The sequence below is a fragment of the Fusarium redolens genome, assembly GCF_020744475.1.
Source record: "Fusarium redolens strain MPI-CAGE-AT-0023 chromosome Unknown BKA55scaffold_1, whole genome shotgun sequence".
NCBI lineage: Eukaryota > Fungi > Ascomycota > Sordariomycetes > Hypocreales > Nectriaceae > Fusarium > Fusarium redolens.
In genome coordinates, this window is record NW_025763664.1 from 799,304 (window position 1) to 819,106 (window position 19,803).

Consider the following 19,803-nt stretch of genomic DNA (forward strand, 5'->3'; position numbering starts at 1 on the left):
GTCCGTCTCCGCGTGCTATATTCCGTACCGCGTCGAGAGCTCATTCATTTTGTCCAGGTAAGTTGTGTCTCAGCACAAGTTCTGCCGAGATCAGCCCACTGCAAAGAACTCCATTTCTCCGGATTTTCAGAAGCCTCCACGAAATGCTTCATAGCCAGAACAGTCTGCAAGGCCCATTTCTCCGGACTCACCCTTCCAACACCTGTCGCCAACGGAGTCATAAGAACACTCTGAATCTGATCATATTCAGAGGCATCGCGATTATGGTTGTCGATCGCACACAATAAACTCCAAATACACTCATACACAACCTCTTTATCCCATCTCACATCAGCAGGCATCCGCATCGTTGGACAAAGCGCAACACGACGTGTCCCATAAGCATTCCGCGATCTCGCTTCAAACTCCTTCGGTATCTCTACCAACGTACACGTTCCCGGCGGTGCGAAACCACGCCAGGTTTTGTAAAGCTGAGCTTGCGCAACGCCAGTAAGAGCATGGTAGTCATCGCGCGGGGAAAACTGTCGAGAGATAGCATCGTCAAAAGCACCATCAAGACGACCGTAGGAATTGGCGGGTGAGACGACGGTGTCAAATTTGACTTTGCTTGAGAGCTGGGATAAAGCGCAGTTGTGAATCTCGATTGAGATGGAGTCAGGTAGTTTGCGGCTCTTGCGAGCGACGTTGAAGGCGTCGCTGAATTGCTCTTCCATGCAGAGGAGATGGATGTGGGGAATGTGAGGGGTTTTGGTAGTCATCTTGGATGTTGTTTGCTAATTGCGGTAACTTTGGGAGAATAGTTTTGACGACTAGCTATCTGCAACAATGTGAGCTAGATATCAAGGAGCAAAAAAATGATGTGTCGTCCAAGGTCAGATGATGTGGCTGAAGCGGGGTCACTTCTACGGAGCCGCTGACTTCAGAAACAAGATAGTAATCACGAACATGAATGATTAGGCCTAGGGAGGCTGGTGCTTGAAACCAGATAGAGGATATAGATACAACATGTTTGGTTAGCATATATTAAATAAAAAAGATAAATTTATAAATTATATAATAATTACAGATAAAGCTTCTAAAGTCAAAAGAGCAAGTAGCTTCTATTATTTCTTCCTTTTACCTTGTAGAATTTCAATATCAGCTTCTAATATCTCCTTACTGCTATATATATAAACTTAAGAGGCATAAAAGAAATTTCTTAGATGTAAATAAGCCATTCTTATATTAGTTTTTAATTCGAATATAACGAGAAGATAGATGACTTACAGCATGATAACTGTAGATAGCGCACCGTCGTAATCCGATTGAAAACTTGCCCGGGATTCCTTCATGTCAGCAGTAATGGCTCTTGGCTAGACTTCAAGATATCCTCCCAATCTTGCCGTTTCCTACCCAAGACATCCTGAATCTGGCGATAAGCCCACAGCTCCTCCAGTACTTCGAGTGCTCGCGAGATGTTGCGAAATCTCCGTTTCTTATACGACAATTGTAGTCTCGTTCGAACGAGCTCCATTTGGTCAGTACGTTCAACTTCCCCTCCAACAATGAACAGAGGAAACAAGAGGGAGGACTCGGAAATGTCGTTTTCAGGCACTTGTCCAATACTATCCAAGGTATTCACCACAATCGCCTGAAGCTTTTCATTCAGAGTGCTCAATGATAGCCCATAGGCGAGGGAGGAATTACTGTCTGCTTCTAGATGGCGGCGCATCTTTCGATAAAGATAGATAAGCGCAGCACCGCGGTACGCATATGCTGCAGCCTGGAGAGTTGATGAAGTTCCAGCAGGACACTTCCAGTTTTCGATCTCATGCTGGATGCTGAGGTGGTTCCTTAACGGGTGAATACCCCTCTCCATATCGGTGGGGTCGAAACTCAAGCAGGTTGTTTGGCCTATGTAGACAAGAAGCTGTGAAGCAACGCCCAAGTACGTGTCGAACTCGTGTGTGATATTCCTGAGATAGTCGGGGCTGAGCAGAGGTTGGGTTCCCAGTGTTACACTACCGATGATATCATGGTATGCAAAGTTACGGAGGATCCATCGCCCCTCTGATGTCAGCCTCAATGCCTGAGCTCCCTGAACGATCGACCCATCAGCCTGGTCTGTTTGACTTTGAGCACACACAATAAGATGTTTGGCGCCGACAAGGTGATTATACCAGCTCTTATGACTTCCCAAACACACCTCAGAAGTCAAAAGAATGAGGCAAGCGGATAATGCTGTTTCAGTGACGGAAGCAGCTTGATCTGGGCGGCTGACAGTCATTGACAGTTCACATAAGGCTTTGGACCGTGCCGCCAGCGATACGGTAGTATAACTTGGGTCTGAACATGACATGTGACCAGATGAGTATGCGATGAGGGCTTCAGCTAGTGCTGGTGATTCCATAGCCAGAGGGAGAAAGTCTTGAGGGATCTTAGTTCAATAGTAATCACTATAGTAAAACGCGACGCACCAGATAAAAATGAGTTATTATTTTTACTTATAGTCAAGAGTTCCGAAAGGACTCTGATGTAGTGATTCATCGCCTGGCGTCTTTTAGGAGAGTTCAGGTTCAGTGGCAATGGAGATAGTTGTGTAGTCGGAGCCGGGGGAGTATCAAGTTGATGCCGAGTTAACTGCGGTTGGATATTGTCATCGCCACTACGTGGAACGACCCGACGAATGGGATCTCGAACACATTCCAAGTTCAGTCGAATGCATGTTCCACAATTGGGAAACGTATTTTCTGTGCATTTTTTCCGTCTGGCGTTCGCGGTGAGCACAGCACCACTGATAGGACATGGACCAATTTGGTTTGAGTAATTACCTATAGCGACAAGTCAAGCAGCCCGTCTTGTCGTGCTTTGACCCTTTTCTCTTTTTTGCCTTGTCTTGCTCCATCATCTGTGAAGTCAAGTTTGACATGACTTATTGACGCCATCAAGAGGAGGTGGCGGCGAAGGTCGGAAGAACGTGTACCCGTGGAGCGACGCAGAGCATGACAATGGGGCCATCCATACCCGCACGGGTACCCGTGCAAATAAAGTCACACGGGTACCCGTGCAAATAAGATATTATCACATTAGCAACCCTAATTATTTAAAAATGCCTTATATAAGTAAATTAAAGCTAATTAACTACTTAAGACCCTATTTTTTATATATCCTAGATTTAGTTATCTTTATTAACCTAATTCTCTATTAATTAGTACTTTACTTGCCTTATTTATAATAAATTAAGCTCTTAAAGTCTTCCCTAATAATGCTCTCCTCCTAAAAGCTATTTTTAGCTTATAAAGTAAGTTACTTATAGTAATTAATAAATAGGTAAGTATATATAGTTATGCCTTTATTATATAGAGATCTTTAAAGGTAAAGACTCTTAATTAAGCTCTTATAGTTACCTATATATATAATTATAAAGGAGGGCCTAGGTCTAACTAGGCAAGTAAGAGGAAGACTTTATTATACTATATAGCCTGCCTCTTTTTAATTAATATTATAGAGAGCAGTTATAAGACTTAATAGGCAGTTAAGTATTACTATAACCCTTATACTTATATATATAACTATAAGCTAAGCTATAGGCTAAGGGCATATTTAGTTTATTATTAAATTATAAGTAATTAAGAGTAGACTATATAGCTGCTTATAGAAGCCGGCATAAAGCCTAAAGAGATATAGATATTTATTAAGCTTTTAGATAAATTCTGCCTTATTATATAGCAGGATATTTATAATGCTATTATATAAAGTAAATAAGACCTTATTAAAGGCTAAAGCTTAATATATGCCCTTATTAATAAGCTTATTAATTTAGGCTTTAAAAGCCATTTCTGCCTTAATTAAGATAATAAGGTTACTGCAGTATTCTTTATTAATACAGACTTTTTTATATATACTAAGTCCTATTTAAAAGTTATAATACTTAACTATATATATAAAATAAATAAGTATAAAATGCCTTTTTTTAATATTATTAGTATTAATACTTATAAAAAGAGCTTTTATATTATATTTATATTTATAAGTAATAAAGAAAAAGCAGACTATTTTTGTAATAGTTAGGTCTAACTGTGTTAAACTAAGCCGTGCTGGGTTTATTATTAGCAGATTGCATAAGGCATATACTAAGCGTTATTAAAGTATTATATCTCTTAATAATAGATTTAATGCATATTAGGCTTAATTAATATAAAGAAGTTATATTAATAGCTAGTAAGCTAGAATCTATAAAAGTACTAATAAATATATTCTATATACTTATAGTAACTTACTATAATAAGTTAGTACTTATATATAAGTTATAAGTCTAATTATAAGTCTTATTAAGCGGCTTATAATAGAAATAAATAGAAAGCATAAGTTATTAATTAATTAAGGGAAATTTATAAGTTCTATATAACATAACCGCGAGGATTATAACACAATATCTCCCCTCTATTAAGTCTTATCCCTAAGACCTATATAACTCCTATTTCGACTATCCTTCTTCTAGTAAATCTAACTTAAACCTATAATTATCCTCCTAATATTATACTAATAAGATATTAAAGTTAAAGGCTACTTATAACTAAAAAGTATAAGTAATCTTAATTAAAAATACTAGTTTTCTTATTATACCTTGCAGTTATTATAAACCTTAAAACTTAAAGTATTAGGCTAAGGAGGGTTATAAGTATTATATATAATGCACTTATTATAGTTATAAGTATAATAGCAAGGGTATTACTATTCTTAAAGGTTTATAAATTTTTCTTAATATATAATTTTTATTATTAACTTATTATAGCTAATTATTTTGCTACTAAGAAGCATCAGTTAGAGTATAAAGAGGAGTTAACTAAGACTAAATTAATAAACTTATAATAGCAAGTAAATAAGTAATTAAGTTATTTAATGTATCTTTATTATTAAAAGAGGCAGCTATAAGAGTATAGTAAAGAGATGCTTTATTGCAATGTTGAAACTATAGATAACTTAAAAGTAGTAGATAATGCTAAGTTATTTACTACTATTAAGGCTTAGTTAGCAGGTACTTCTAATATTATTAACTAAGGTAAGATTTTTTTTATTAGCATTACTAGTAAAAATTCTTTAGGAGTTATTAGGCATTAGTAAGATATTTTAAAGGTTTTTATATATTTTCGTTTTCTAGGTAATTTTTCTATTTAATTAGATATATTCTTTATTTATTAATTATATCTATTTTCCTAATTACTTCTGCTTTATAGGCTTCTAGTCCTGTAATTTATTATAGTTCGTTATCCGTTTTAACTTATATAGTGTCTGCTACTAATTCGAGAAATAAAACATAAAAGATTAAATAAAGCCTAACCTTTAATAGTAAGTCCAGTTTATAATTATTTTCTAAAATTTTCTGTAATACCTTATAAGGTCTAATAAATTTATAGTCTAATTTATAAGTTAGTTAATCTATTTTAATGTTTTTTATAGCTAGGTAAACCATATCTCCCTCTAAAAAGGTTAATCCCTTTAACTATTTTAGGTTATAATAGTTTTTTATATATTTTTTAATAAATTCGAGTTTTATTTTTATTTATTTATATAGATTTTTAAGGTTATTACTTTTAAGTATAGCGGCTAGATTAACTGATTTTTCTTATTATATATTATAATATATATCTAGTATAAATCCGAAGTTAGTATAAGCTGGCATAAGCTTGGTGCTTTTATTATATATAGTATTATAGGCAAGTTAGGCTATTAGTAGCTTTTTAACCTAATTATTTTATTTATAATTAATATAATACTATAGATATTATTTAAGTACTTAATTTATTTATTTAGTTTATTTATTAACTTGCGGTTAGAATGTGGTTATAAGTCTGTAATTTAGTCTAAGTTATGCTATAAGTAATTGCTAAAAGTTTAATATAAATATAGGTCCTCTATTAGAAAGAATTTCCATTAGTAACCTATATATGCTAATAATATATTAGTAAAAAATATAAAAAAGTTCTTTTATATTTATTACTTCTCTATAGGGTAGATAATAGGAAAATTTTATAAGTTAATCTATAATAACTATAATACTATTATAGAAGATTCTAGTTAAGGGTTCTTTTAATAAGGGTAACTTTATAATAAAGTCTATTATAATTAAGTCCTAAGGTTATTATACTACTAGAAGTGGTTATAATTATCTATAAGGTTTATATCTCTAAGCTTTTATTCTTAAGCAGAGATTGCATTATTAAATAACCTTTTTTACTATTCCTTTTATTTTATTTATATTGTATTTTTCTTATATTCTTTTTAGTGTTTTTATAATGCCTTAATAGCTATATAAGGGATGTTTATGTATATCCTATACTAATTCTTCCCTAAATTCATCTAGAATGAATTATATATATAAATTGCTAAAAATCATTTCTTATAAGTTATAGGGTCTTCTAGCTTTAGCTTCTTTTAGCCATTCTTTAAATTTTATACTTTTCTATATTTAGGCAATAATTTTAGCTATTCTTGTAATTATCTTAACTAGTTAAGTAAACTAATATTCTCCCTTTAAGTTAATCTCTAAGAGTTATTCCTTAGTTTTAATAGTTCCTATATCGAGATTAGGCTATCTACTAATAGCATCTACGCGTCTATTATCTATACCCTTATAATATATAATTATAAAATTAAATTTATATAGGTATTTAGTATATCTTAATTATTATTAATTTAGCTTTTATATTATTATAAAGTATATTATATTCTTATAGTTAGTAAATACTTTTATTAGGTATTTACTTCTTTTAAGGTAGTATCTAAATTCTTTAAAGTAATTAATAATAACTAGGAATTCTTTATTATAAATAGGATAGTTAAGTTCTGCTTTATATATCTTATAGGAGTAGAAAGTAATAGGGTATAGTATACTATTATTATCTTATTATCCTATCTATCCTCCTAAGGCAAAGTCAGAAGCATTAGTTTTAAGTTTAACTTGCTGATTTAGGTTAAATATTACTAAAATAGGTTTATTAGTAATAGCTTCCTTAAGCTATTTAAAAGCCTTTTATACTTAGCCGCTCTATTAGAATTATTTATCTTTTTTAGTAACTTCAGTAAGAGGAATAGTGACTTTACTAAAGCCTTTAATAAACCATTAGTAGTAGTTAGTAAATCCTAAGAAGGATTATATTTCCTTTATTAATATAGGGATCTTCTATTTAGCAACTGCAGTAATCTTCTGCTTATCTATTCTAATTTTATTATGTAAGATTTTATGCCTTAGGTAGGTTATCTAAGACTAATAAAAGTAACTTTTTATTAATTTAATAAGTATATTAGTATCTTATAGCGCTTTTAAAACCTTATAGATATATTCTTTATGCTCTTCTTTTATATTAAAGAAGATAAGGATATTATCTAGGTAGTATACTATAAAGATATTAAGGTATTCTTAAAGTATATTTATAATTATATATTAAAATACTATAGGTATATTAATTAATCTAAAAGGCATAACTAAATATTTAAATAATCTATATTTTATTCTAAAGGCTATTTTCTATTTATTACCTTCTTTAATTTAAATAAGGTTATAGGCAGATTTAAGGTTAAGAGTTATAAATACTTTTTTGCCAAATAGGCAGTCCTTAAGTTTGGTAATAAGGGGTAAGGGTGTTTAGTCTTTTTCTATAATCTTATTAAGTTATTTATAATCTACTATAAGTTATAGTTTATTTATATTAGGTTTTAGTATAAATATAACTAGGTATCTAGCTAAGGATTTTAATAGTTAAATATATCCTTTTTATAGCATATTATTTATCTATTCTTTAAGCGTATTAAGCTTATCTCTAGATAGGTTATAGATAGGGAAGAATTTTAGATTCTTTCCATCTTTTAATATGATTTTAATATTATAGTTTATATATTAAGGTAACTTAGTATCTAGTTCCTTTTAAAATAATTTCTTATAGATATAATACTCTAATAGTATATTCTTAAGTTAATTATTAAATTCCTTTAAGGCAATCTGTTTTATTTATTTAATATCTTAATCTAATTATCTAAATTAACCTTTAAGGATTACTACTATTCTTTTAATATGTTTTCTTCTGCCTTTTTTATATATATATTATATTCCTTTTAGAATAGGTAAATATTCTTTATGCTAGGCTTTGCTATCCTTTTTAGTTAAAGTTTAAGATTTTATATTATTATTTTCTAAATTATTTAACTTATTATCTAAAGGATAATCTTTACAGTTTATCTAGCTAGTTCTCTAGTTAATATAAGGATTATAGCATTATAGCCATAGGTATCCAAGTACTAAGTTAAAACTATTTATTAAAATAATATTAAAGTTAATTCCTTGGTTTTTTCTATTTATAAAGACCTTAAGGTAATTAATCTCTCTAGTAATTTTTCTATTTTTATATCTATAGTTAGTTCCTTCTCTATTAATAATAGTATAAATTCTCCTTTTCTCTTTATATTTCTATAATATCTAAAGCTTATTAACTATATTAAGGGAAATAATATTTATATTTACTCTACTATCTATAAGTGCATTAAGCCACTTGCCCTTAATTTGCACTTTTAGTTATAGGTAGGTTTTTTAATTTTATTTTATTATTATTTATAAAGCTTTTCTTAGGAGTTCTGGCTCCTTTGGTTCTTTGCTTATCTATCGCTCTTCTATAGATAGTATAGGTCTTTTCCCCACTTGCTTAGGTAATCCATACTGCATTCGCTGCAAATACAGTCTAGGTTATTTAGGTATTTATTAGTATTAATAGTTACTAGGTATTCTCTATAGGCCATTTTCCCTATTTTATAGTCTAGGGTAATATCTTTTTCCTCTTAGTTAGTAAGGGGTCTTCTTTTCTCCCTTTCTGCCATTGTAAGTAGGTGTTAGAGTTGTTCTTTTTCGAAATGTTTGAAGATATCTCCTGAGGATTCTTCCTTAGAAAGTTCTTCCTCCTATTAGGCTATATCTTAATAAACTTTAGTAATACCTTTATTAATAGTATTATTTTCTTCTATATTAACTTTATATTATACTTATTATCTCTATTTTATAATATATTTAGAGTTTTAGATATATGCCAAGGCTCTCTCTTATATCTCTATATAAGCTTTTAGCCTAGCTATATAAGATCCTTTATACCTCTATACTACTTAATATCCTATTATATTAATAATTAAGTATGGTTTTTATTCTTAATATTCCTTAACTTAAACCAGGAAGTAATTATTTACTACCTTATCTTACTAATATTATAAATAGTAATATTATATATATAATACCTATAATATCTACTTATAGTTTAGATAATATAGGTACCTTTATAGTTCTTTTTCTAGTTAAACGCGTTCTTTTAGAGTTATAGGATCTTCTATTACCTCCTTTATATAGGCTTAGATATAGATATTATTATCTTATTTTATAATTACTTTTTCTCTAGCAAGTTCTATATATTTCTAGTATTTATTATTTTAGAAATGATTTCTAAGTTTATTATATTAAGGTATAATTCTAGTATTTTAAATTATTTATTCCTCCTTATATTTAATTTTCTTAATATCGAGTTCCCTTTATACCCTAGTTATTTTAGCATAGCTTGGGTCTCTATGGTATTTATTAGGTTATCTTAAAGTAGTTTTAATAGGAATGTTATTTACTGCTAAGTAGGGTTTATAGGTAATTATTCTATCTTAGATTTTAAGAGGTGCTCCTAATTTATTAAAGGTTTATATTAATACTTAGTTAATACTTTAGTTAAATTCTTTAGTATTTAGTTTATTATCTAGGTTAAGGTTAACTTCCTTTCCTTTTCTAACTATTGCTATAACGTGTTTTATAAGCGAGTGACCCATATAAGCGAGTGACCCAAAAATCCCTCAACTTACATTATCATCATTCAATTCAATATCTTTCAACAACCCGATATGCCACAGCCTTCATATGAAGCTAGGATACTTCTTGCCCTTCAGGCCCTTCAAAATGACCCGAAATTAAGTATCCGAAAGGCGGCGACTGTATATCAGGTCAATCACCGCACCTTAGGTCGCCGCCGGAATGGCATTCATTCAAAGCGTGATATAACCACAAAATCACGGAACCTATCTGATCTAGAGGAACAGACGATAGTTCAATTTATCCTTGACCTAGATTCCCGAGGTTTCCCCCCTCGGCGCGATTTTGTGGAAAAAATGGCCAATTCTCTACTTGCCGATCGCGAGGCATTACCAGTCGGCAAGCTCTGGGTTCATAACTTTATCCAACGACAACCAGAGCTAAAGGCATGTCGATTTCGGAGATATGACTATAAGAGAGCTAAATGCGAAGATCCGACTATTATTCAGGGCTGGTTTCGCCTCGTAGAGAATACGATCGCGAAATACGGTATCCAATTAGCTGATATCTGGAACTTTGATGAGACCGGCTTTATGATGGGTATGATTGAGCCCGGAATGGTCGTCACAAGCTCAGAAAGGCGAGGGATACCAAAGAAGATACAGCCTGGAAATCGTGAATGGATTACTGTGATTCAAGCGGTCAATGCAGAAGGTCAATCGATCGCACCATTCATCATTGGTTCAGGCCAATATCATCTTGCCAATTGGTACCGAGAATGCAACCTCCCCGCCGATTGGGTCATTGCATTGAGCGAAAATGGATGGACCAATAACCAGCTAGGTCTTGACTGGCTACAGCACTTTGATCGATCAACAAAGGACCGATCAGTTGGTTCTTATCGTCTCTTAATCCTCGATGGTCATGAAAGCCACCACTCTATCGAATTCGAGAGATATTGTGAGGAGAATAAGATTATTACCCTCTGTATGCCTGCTCATGCCTCTCATCTACTCCAGCCTCTTGATGTAGGGTGCTTTGGGCCGCTGAAAAAGGCCTATGGGCGAGAAATAGAGCGTCTAATGGGATGCTCTATAAACCACATCACCAAGATCGAGTTCTTTCCTGCCTTTCATGCCGCCCACCGAGCTACTATTACAGAAAGTAATATCAAAGGAGGTTTTAGAGGAGCTGGGCTTGCTCCCTTTGACCCAGAAAATGTCATCTCAAAGCTTGATGTGCAATTACGGACCCCGACACCTCCCGCAGAGGTCACGATACCTTCAACCCCTTGGACTGCAAGGACCCCAAAGACACTACTAGAGGCCCAATCGCATTCTAAATATCTACAGGGAAGGGTTAGAAACCATAAGAGCAGCTCCCCAGAGTCAATTATTGAGGCTGTTAAGCATTTTGAGAAGGCAACAAGCGTCCTTATCCATAAGATAGTCCTACTAGAGGATAGGCTTCAACAAGTTGAACAAGAGAATCGGATAGTAAAGCGACGCCGGAGGGGGAAAAGGACTAGACTACAGAAAGGAGGGCCTTTGACTATAGAAGAGGCATCACAAGCAATTGATCAGATGGATGTTGATACGCAGGTAGCAGCCGAATCGTCGAGAAGTGGTGGTCGCGGAAGGTCTAAGGGACCGAGGGTTTTACATTGTAGCAAATGCGGCAGGGCCGGGCATAATACAAGGACCTGTCAGGAGGAAATTGAGGTTAATTTAGAAGAATATAGCGATTAGTTTTAATTGATCTGATAATTTGTGGTATTTTTATTGCCGATTTAATTGAGAAGGTTGAGATTTTTGGGTCACTCGCTTATATGGGTCACTCGCTTATAAAACACGTTAACCTTATTATATTTACTATTTTATTTTTTCTATATAGGTACTAGTTCCTATTATTTAATTCTTAATTTTAAGTTTTCTTTTTATTAAATACTTTACTTACTTTTATAACCCTTTTATTATTTGTTTTGTTTTCTTTAGTATTTAAGGTCTTTTATATCTTTAGTATATTTAAGTCTTTTCTATTTAAGGGTTTTTTCCTTAGTTTCTCTTTTTCTTATTAATATTAGTATTTTATATCTTAGGATAGGTTGTTCTTCTAGTACTAGGTTAGGATAATATTTTTTAAGAGTCTTATCTTTATTAAGGAATAGGTTATGTACTTTTAATAGTCCTAAAGCTATAGTAAAGTTAATGCTAAATATATTATATCTATCCTTCCTAGTTATATTAACTGTTTTAATTGCTATTTAGGGTTTATTATTCTTCCTTATAGTATTAATATATTTCTTTCCTTTAGGTATTAATCTATATTTCTAATTAGTTTTAATAGGGTTTTTATATTCTGATTCCCTATGTCCTTTCTTACTACAGTTTTAGTAAGTAAGTTTAGATTTATCTTATTTAACTATTTTAATTTCTATTAATCCTGCTTTAGTACTATAAGATATGTTATTATTGTATTTCTATCCTTAGTTAGTATTATAATAAGGTTTATTATCTTATTATTTGTTATAATAGGAGTTTTAGGTTTTCTAGGCAAATTGCTAGTTATTAATTCTAACTGCTTAGTTAATATAGTTTATTAAGGTTTTAGGTCTATCTTCCTTATATAATTCGGCTTATACTAGTTCTTTAAGTATATTAAAGAAGAATAACATAAGTATATCTTAATCTTAAGGTAGTTTAGATACTAACTAAAGGAATTCTACTCTAAGCTTGGATATAGATTAAGTTTATTTAAGTATTTTAATTTTTCTCTTAGCTTATCCCTTCTTGTTAATAGTTCTAAATGCTTATTGCAGGGCTTTCTTAAAAGCTAGGTAGTTAATATATAGTATATAGGTTTAGGGTTTAAGGGCTTCTAGGTCTCCTTTAGTAGTCTAGTCTTTAAGAAGTGGCTAGAACTATTATATAGCGGTGCCCTTAAGGTATCCTAATATATACCTAGTTTTATCTACTTCCTCTATAAACTAAGTCAGATAGTAGGATATAAAGGCTTAATACTGGGTAAGAAACGTAGAGAGTTTGCTTAGAGTTCTGTTAAATATTTTAGGTAGGTTAGGCTTAAGGATTTCTCTAGTATCTTTACCGTAAATAATAGTGTTAGTAAGGTTATGCATTTCCTGAAGTCTATTCTGGTTATTATTGGCCTGCTAGGCTTAGAGGTTTGCTGCTTTAGTAAGCATTTAGCGAAGCTCTGCTATTTTAATAGTTATATTAGTAATCTATTATCGGAGTTAGATAATATCAGAGTTATTACTGCTCTTAGATAAGTTATTATCATTCTCTCCTATATCCTAATTAATAAGTAGATTATTATTAACTAGAGTTAGGGTAATGTTAGCAGCAGCATTCTGCTAGACAGGAGTAACTAATATAGCTATTGTATTTATATTGCTTAGCGTTTACGTAGTATAGTCTAAATAAGAGCTATTAACATATAACAGTTAGGTCTAACTATATTAAACTAAGCCATACTAGGTTTATTATTAGCAGATTATATAAGGCATATATTAAGCATTATTAAAGTATTATATCTCTTAATAATAAATTTAATATATATTAGGCTTAATTAATATAAAGAAGTTATATTAATAGCTAGTAAGCTAGAATCTATAAAAGTACTAATAAATATATTCTATATACTTATAGTAACTTGCCGTAATAAGTCAGTACTTATGCATAAGTTATAAGTCTAATTATAAGTCCTGTTAAGCGGCTTATAATAGAAATAAACAGAAAGCGTAAGTTATTAATTAATTAGGGGAAATTTATAGGTTCTACGTAATATAACTATAAGGATTATAACAATCTTTAAGTTCTCTCTTGCCTCTAAGAGGTATATAAAGTATAAGGAATAGCTCTTCCTTTTATAATACTTATAGATTAATATCTTACTTATATAAATGCAATTATAAATATAGCTGCCTTCCTTAAGCTAATATATTTACTTTATATCTTTTATATTAACTAAGCTATCTTGGCCTATTATTAACCTAAGTTTATAAGAGGCTTAGATAACCCTTAAGGGCATAGTAAATAGCTTAAGTTCTAGAAGAGCTTTAATTAAATTATAAGCTTAAAGACTTAGGCTATTTATAAGAAATAGCTAAAGAAGTTTAAAGATACCTATACCTTAAGTTATTATAATAAAGTAAGTTATATTATAACTACTTAGCTTAATCCTTATAAAGAGAAATCTATAAAGGCTTAAATAAGGAATACCCTTTACTTTAGTTATATAATAATATTACTAGTAAAGGGGATATATATATTACGACCTATGCGGCTACGTCACGTGGCCCCTATAATTTCCACCTATTACAGAAGGATTACTTCTCTTAGTAACGATCCTCTTCTATTAAATTACTTAGATTATAATGCTCTAAGGCTAGATTACTATAGATTACTAATAATCCCTAGAGATCTAACCTTTAAATTACTATTATTCCTTACTAAGCTATTAGGCTACCTTTAGTATATAAAATACATTTATTTAGCACTTTTATAGAACTTAGCTTACTAGCTTTTAATAAAAGTATCTTTATATTAATAAGCCTAATATATATTACTTAATTATTAAGAGATATAATACTTTATAATACTTAGTATTATGCCTTATATAATCTGTAAATATAAACCTAATATAGACTAGTTTACTTATTTAGAAAACCTAACTATTATATATTAAAAGCTCTTATTTAGACTATACTGCATAACGCTAAGTAATACTAATATAATAGCACCTATTACTTTAATCTAGCCTTTTAACTTAGGATATGCCTAGCACTACCTGCAGTAAGAGATGCCCCCTAACCTAGAAGATATTCTTATAGAAACTAATAATAAAAATAAAGAAGATATTACCCCTGCTTACCTAAGCACTTATAAAGGGGAAGTTATAAAACTTAAATATAGACTTAAATAGCTTAGCTAGTAATATAATAACCTCTTAGAGAATGTAAAGAATAACTTTAATGTGGCTAAGAATAAAATCAAGAACTTAAAGAAGAAGGTAGCTAACCTCGCCGAGATTGCAAAAGCACTTAAAAAGGAAGTAAAAAACAGTTAGAAACTCTACAGGAAGCATATCAAATATACTATAGCCCTTATAGTAACTAGAAAAGACCTTAAAGAAATCCTTTAACCTTGCTAGCTTAAACTATTTAATAGTAATACTAATAAACTCTAAGGATTCCTTACTAGCCTTTAAAGCTACTAGATATACTACCTTATCTAGTTTATTATTAATAAACTAAGAGTTTAATATAATATAGGATTCCTTAAAGATAAGGCATTATGCCTAATAGAACCTATTATCCGAGACTATATTAGCAAACCATATAAAGAACGATAAGGCATAATAAAGTATATCTATAAGAAATATAAAAACTTTAAATTAGAGCTTAGAAATGCCTTTAGAGTAATAGATAAAAAGCATACTGCAGAAATAAAAGTATAATAGCTTAAGTAGAGAGGATCTGCTATAGATTATCTAGCCAAATACTGCTACTAAGCAGCCAAGCTAAACTAGGGCAAGGAAGCTTATATGGCGCAGGTATATTTAGGATTAAAGTTAGAAGTTAAGGATATAATAATAAATATTAGACCTAAATTAAAGAACCTAAATAAATTAGTAAATATTGCTATAGAGATTGATAACTAGTAGTATAAATAATATAGAGAGAAATAAGCAGAAAGATATAAAGGGTTATATAATCCTTAGTAAAATACTAATAGATAATAGAATGCTAACTAAGGAAGAAAGAGATATATTAATATATAATATAAAACTAAACCAGGACCTATAATACTTAAAGCAACTTAATGTAATAATAATAAGAGACCCTGCAATATATCTAAGGTTAAATACTATAACTATAATTAGTTTAGATATATTGCTAATAAATGTCCTTAATTAAGAAGGCCTAGAGACCCTAATTAAGGTAAGCAGATACTAGCAGTAACTAATAAATAGGAACCTTAAACTGCTATATAAACTTAAATACTAGGAATAATATAAAGCCTATATAATATAACGGCTCTATATAAAGACACTATGCCGAAATATAGATAGTACCTATACCTAGATAGCTTAATCTGTAAACTATAAGAAAAGTTTCTAATAAAAGAAGATACTAGAGCAGGAAATATACCCTAAATCCTAATACTATATAAGATAAAGGTAATTAAATACTAAAGGAAATGGCAAGAAGACCTAGAAAACTAATAATAGGAAAAGGAAAAAGACTATACTTACTACCTTAAAAGAAAAGAAGAGAAGAAATATAAGAAGATAAAATAAACCGAGACCCTTAAGATAATAAGGGAAAAGAGACCCTTAAAACAGGAAATCAAGAAATACCTAAAAAACCTATAGGGAACAGGAACTATCTCTAATATAGAAAAATAACCTAAAGTATTTAAGATAATTAATACTATCTTAATCTAAATAACTATCTAAGAGAAAGAAGAAATAGTAAAAAAGGAATGCAAAGTAAGGGATAAAGTCTACACATACTATTAATAATATTCCCGAAATATGGGATATAAAGGAAGAGCGGCTTAAAATACTATATAATACCTCTATAAAGAAGATAAATAAATTAAGAATAAGTAGAAATAACCTTATAAACTACTATTTAATAAAAATAATAGCAGGATATATACCTTAATAGAAGACAGATATCTATAAGGAGCTAGGGAACACGGCTATACTAATAAGCTTAAGAGTTTATATATTTAGGCTTACTATATAGCAGATACCATAAACCCCTACTATAAAGAGCCGAAATTCAATACTAAGGATATTATAAAAACATTCCTAATATATTTAGAATATAATAAATTATTATAGCTATTATATAAATACTATTAATATAAGAACTATAAATAAGATAAGGAAGATAATAATTACTTTCTTATTATAATCCCTAGTATATCTAATAATAACCCTTACTAGAAAACGGAAATAAAAGGGTACTTAGTATATTACTAGTATAAGAATCTTAAAGTAGTAGAACTACGATTCTATATATTATACTACTATAAGACTTAAAAATATAAGAATCTTTATTAAGGAATTAAATAAATAATGTAAGGAATTATAGAAGTAAAAGCAGAATTTAAAGACCTAGCCCTAAAAGGACCTAAAGATATAGAAATAAGGATTAAACTTGTTAACCTTAGAAAATATTATTAAGAAGAAAAAGACAAATTTATGCAAAATGTATATAAATAACTAAAAAGGTACCTTTAAGATAAGGAAGGAAACGATATTACTATCTAAGATAAAGAAAATAAATAATCTAGATAAGGAATAGTATTAGATAATTAAGATATAGAATTAGAAGAATATCTTTAATAGAAAATATATAATAAAGAATTTATAAATAACTGCCTTAATAAGGAAGAATTAGTATATTATAAATGCTATTAGAGGCACTTTTAAGGAAGCTAAGTTAAAGAATCCTTAGATAATAAGGATAATAAAGAATATATTAAAGATTACTATAAAGGAGTTAACTATAATAATAAAAAATATAAGTTTCTCTATTAAATAAGTTTAAGAAAAGTAATATGCCTTTTATAATAATAAAGCTATAAAAGAGTAATAAATAAAGATAAGAAAGACTTAAACTAATAAGTGCTCTAGGAGCTATGTAAGATAGTAAACCTAATTGCCTAGTACTATAAGCTTAAATTAAGGGAAGATAGCTAAATATATAAATTAATAATAAAGTAAAAAAGAACTTTATTAATTTAAGAATAGTTATAAAGTTAGGAATATTATAAAGGAAGAAATAACTGCTATACTAACTTATTAATATAAAAAGGCAACTCTTTAATTATAATAATAGTATAATAGATTAAGAGGTTAATTACCTTAAGGTCTATATTAAAAGAAAGAATTAAGGAATAAGTTTTAATATTATCCTTTTAGGAGAGGAGATAGATATTATCCTTAGAATGAATTAGCTTAGACAATAAAACCCGCATATTAACTAGAGGACTAGCTAAGTTATATTTCCTAGTAACCCCAATAGTAATAGTGAAATAATTATAAAGAGCAATAAGAGATCTTAATCTGTAACTAGGAAGATTAGCATAGACCGGCATAGAGCAAAGACTTTACTACCTCTAAAAGAAGTATAATATAAGTATAAAATAGGCTAAAGATAGAAATTAGAAATCCTAGGTATCTTTAGATAATAAGATTTATAAAAAGATAAAACTATAATAATAAGCCAGGATTGACTTAAGAATATCCTAAAAGAATATTAAATATATAATAAACTATTTAAAGAAGAACTAGAAATAAAAGTCCCTAAATATAGTAAATAGGATTATGAAATTAACCTTATAGATAAAAAACTACTATTCTAAAAGCTATACCTGCTTAATTAGAGAGAACTATAAGTTTAATAAGAATATATTAATAAAATACTAAAAAAGGGGTATATTAGAGAATTAAGTTTATTAATAGTATTAGTAATATTCTTTATACTAAAGAAGAATAAAAAAGATTAACTAGTTATAAATTATTAACTAGTTAATGTATATATTACTAAGGATTAAACCCTACTTCTGCTTATAATAGAACTTAAGGATTAATTATAAGGCAAAAAGATCTTTACTACTCTAGACCTTAAAGGAGTATATAACCTTATCTATATTAAGAAAGGAAATAAATAGAAGATAGTATTTAAAACTAGATTTAGACTATTTAAATACCTAATAATGCCCTTTAGTCTTACTAATATACCTATAATATTTTAGTAGATAATTAATAGTATACTTTAATAATACCTTAATATCTTTATAATATACTACCTTAATAATATTTTAATCTTCTTAAATAATAAAGAAAAGCATAAAGAATATATCTATAAGGTCCTAAAAGCATTATAAGATACTAAGCTATTAGTTAAACTAGAGAAAAGTTACTTTTATATTATAAAAGTAGACTTTTTAGGATATACTATTATACCTAAAGAAATCTAAATAAAGAAAAAGAAAATCTTAATAATAATAAAATAAAAGGTACTTACTAATATTAAAGAAATATAAGCCTTTTTAAGCTTTACTAACTACTACTAAAGGTTTATTAAAGGATTTAATAAGATTGCAATTCTATTAATAGAACTAATTAAGAAGGGAAAACCCTTTAACTAAAATAATAAGGCTTAAGAAGTATTTAAGTAACTTAAAGGAGCAATCCTTAGTAAACCAGTCTTAATAATATTTAATCCTAAAAAAGAAATTAAGCTAGAAATAGATATATTAGACTTTATATTAGGAAGATAAATTAGTTAAAGAGATAAGGAAGGAAAGCTATATCTTATTGCTTTCTATTTATATAAACTATATAAAGTAAAGCTTAACTACCTAATTTATAATAAAGAATTTTTAGTAATAGTTAATTACTTTAAAAAATTTAAATACTACTTAATAAGAAGTAAGTATAAGGTTAAGGTTTATACTAACTATTAAAATATTTTATACTTTACTATAACCTATAAACTTAATAAATAATAACTATATTATATAGAATTCCTATATAAATTTAATTTTATAATTATTTACTATAAAGGATCTAAAAACGGAAGAGTAAATGCAATTAATTAATAACTAAACTATAATACCAGCACTATTAAGGCAAAAGAACAAGTGCTAGAAAAGAATAATAAGGGAGAATATTAATTTACCTAGAAAATAGTAATACTAGGATAGATATAAGTAGAAGTAACCAAAGAGATCTTAGGAAAACTATAAGAATTTATCTAAGAATTCTATATATACCTATTATATAGATATTAAGGAGTTACTAAAACCTTAAAATAATTACTATAATAAGGTTATAAGATAATATAAAAAGTGGTAGAAAAGGTTATTAAGTAGTGTAATATTTATGCTAGAATAAAAGCATAATAATATAAACCTTACAGAACACTATAACTAATAGAAGTTATAGAATAACTA

General features: G+C 29.3%; 2 protein-coding genes across 2 annotated transcripts; both read right to left on the bottom strand.

Annotated features, from left to right (window-relative positions):
• Positions 1 to 44: 44 nt before the first annotated feature.
• Positions 45 to 758, bottom strand: BKA55DRAFT_588027 (uncharacterized protein; the record flags this gene model as incomplete). The annotated part of the gene is made up of 1 exon (XM_046194733.1): positions 45 to 758. The coding sequence occupies one exon, from the start codon at positions 756 to 758 to the stop codon at positions 45 to 47; it is 714 nt and encodes a 237-aa protein (XP_046055990.1).
• Positions 759 to 1,300: 542 nt separating this feature from the next.
• Positions 1,301 to 2,933, bottom strand: BKA55DRAFT_3511 (fungal-specific transcription factor domain-containing protein). The gene is made up of 3 exons (XM_046185798.1): positions 2,811 to 2,933; positions 2,457 to 2,746; positions 1,301 to 2,406 (listed from the first exon to the last, which is right to left on the bottom strand). The coding sequence occupies exons 1-3, from the start codon at positions 2,906 to 2,908 to the stop codon at positions 1,328 to 1,330; spliced, it is 1,467 nt and encodes a 488-aa protein (XP_046055991.1). The 5' UTR covers positions 2,909 to 2,933; the 3' UTR covers positions 1,301 to 1,327.
• Between the last annotated feature and the right edge of the window lie 16,870 nt (positions 2,934 to 19,803).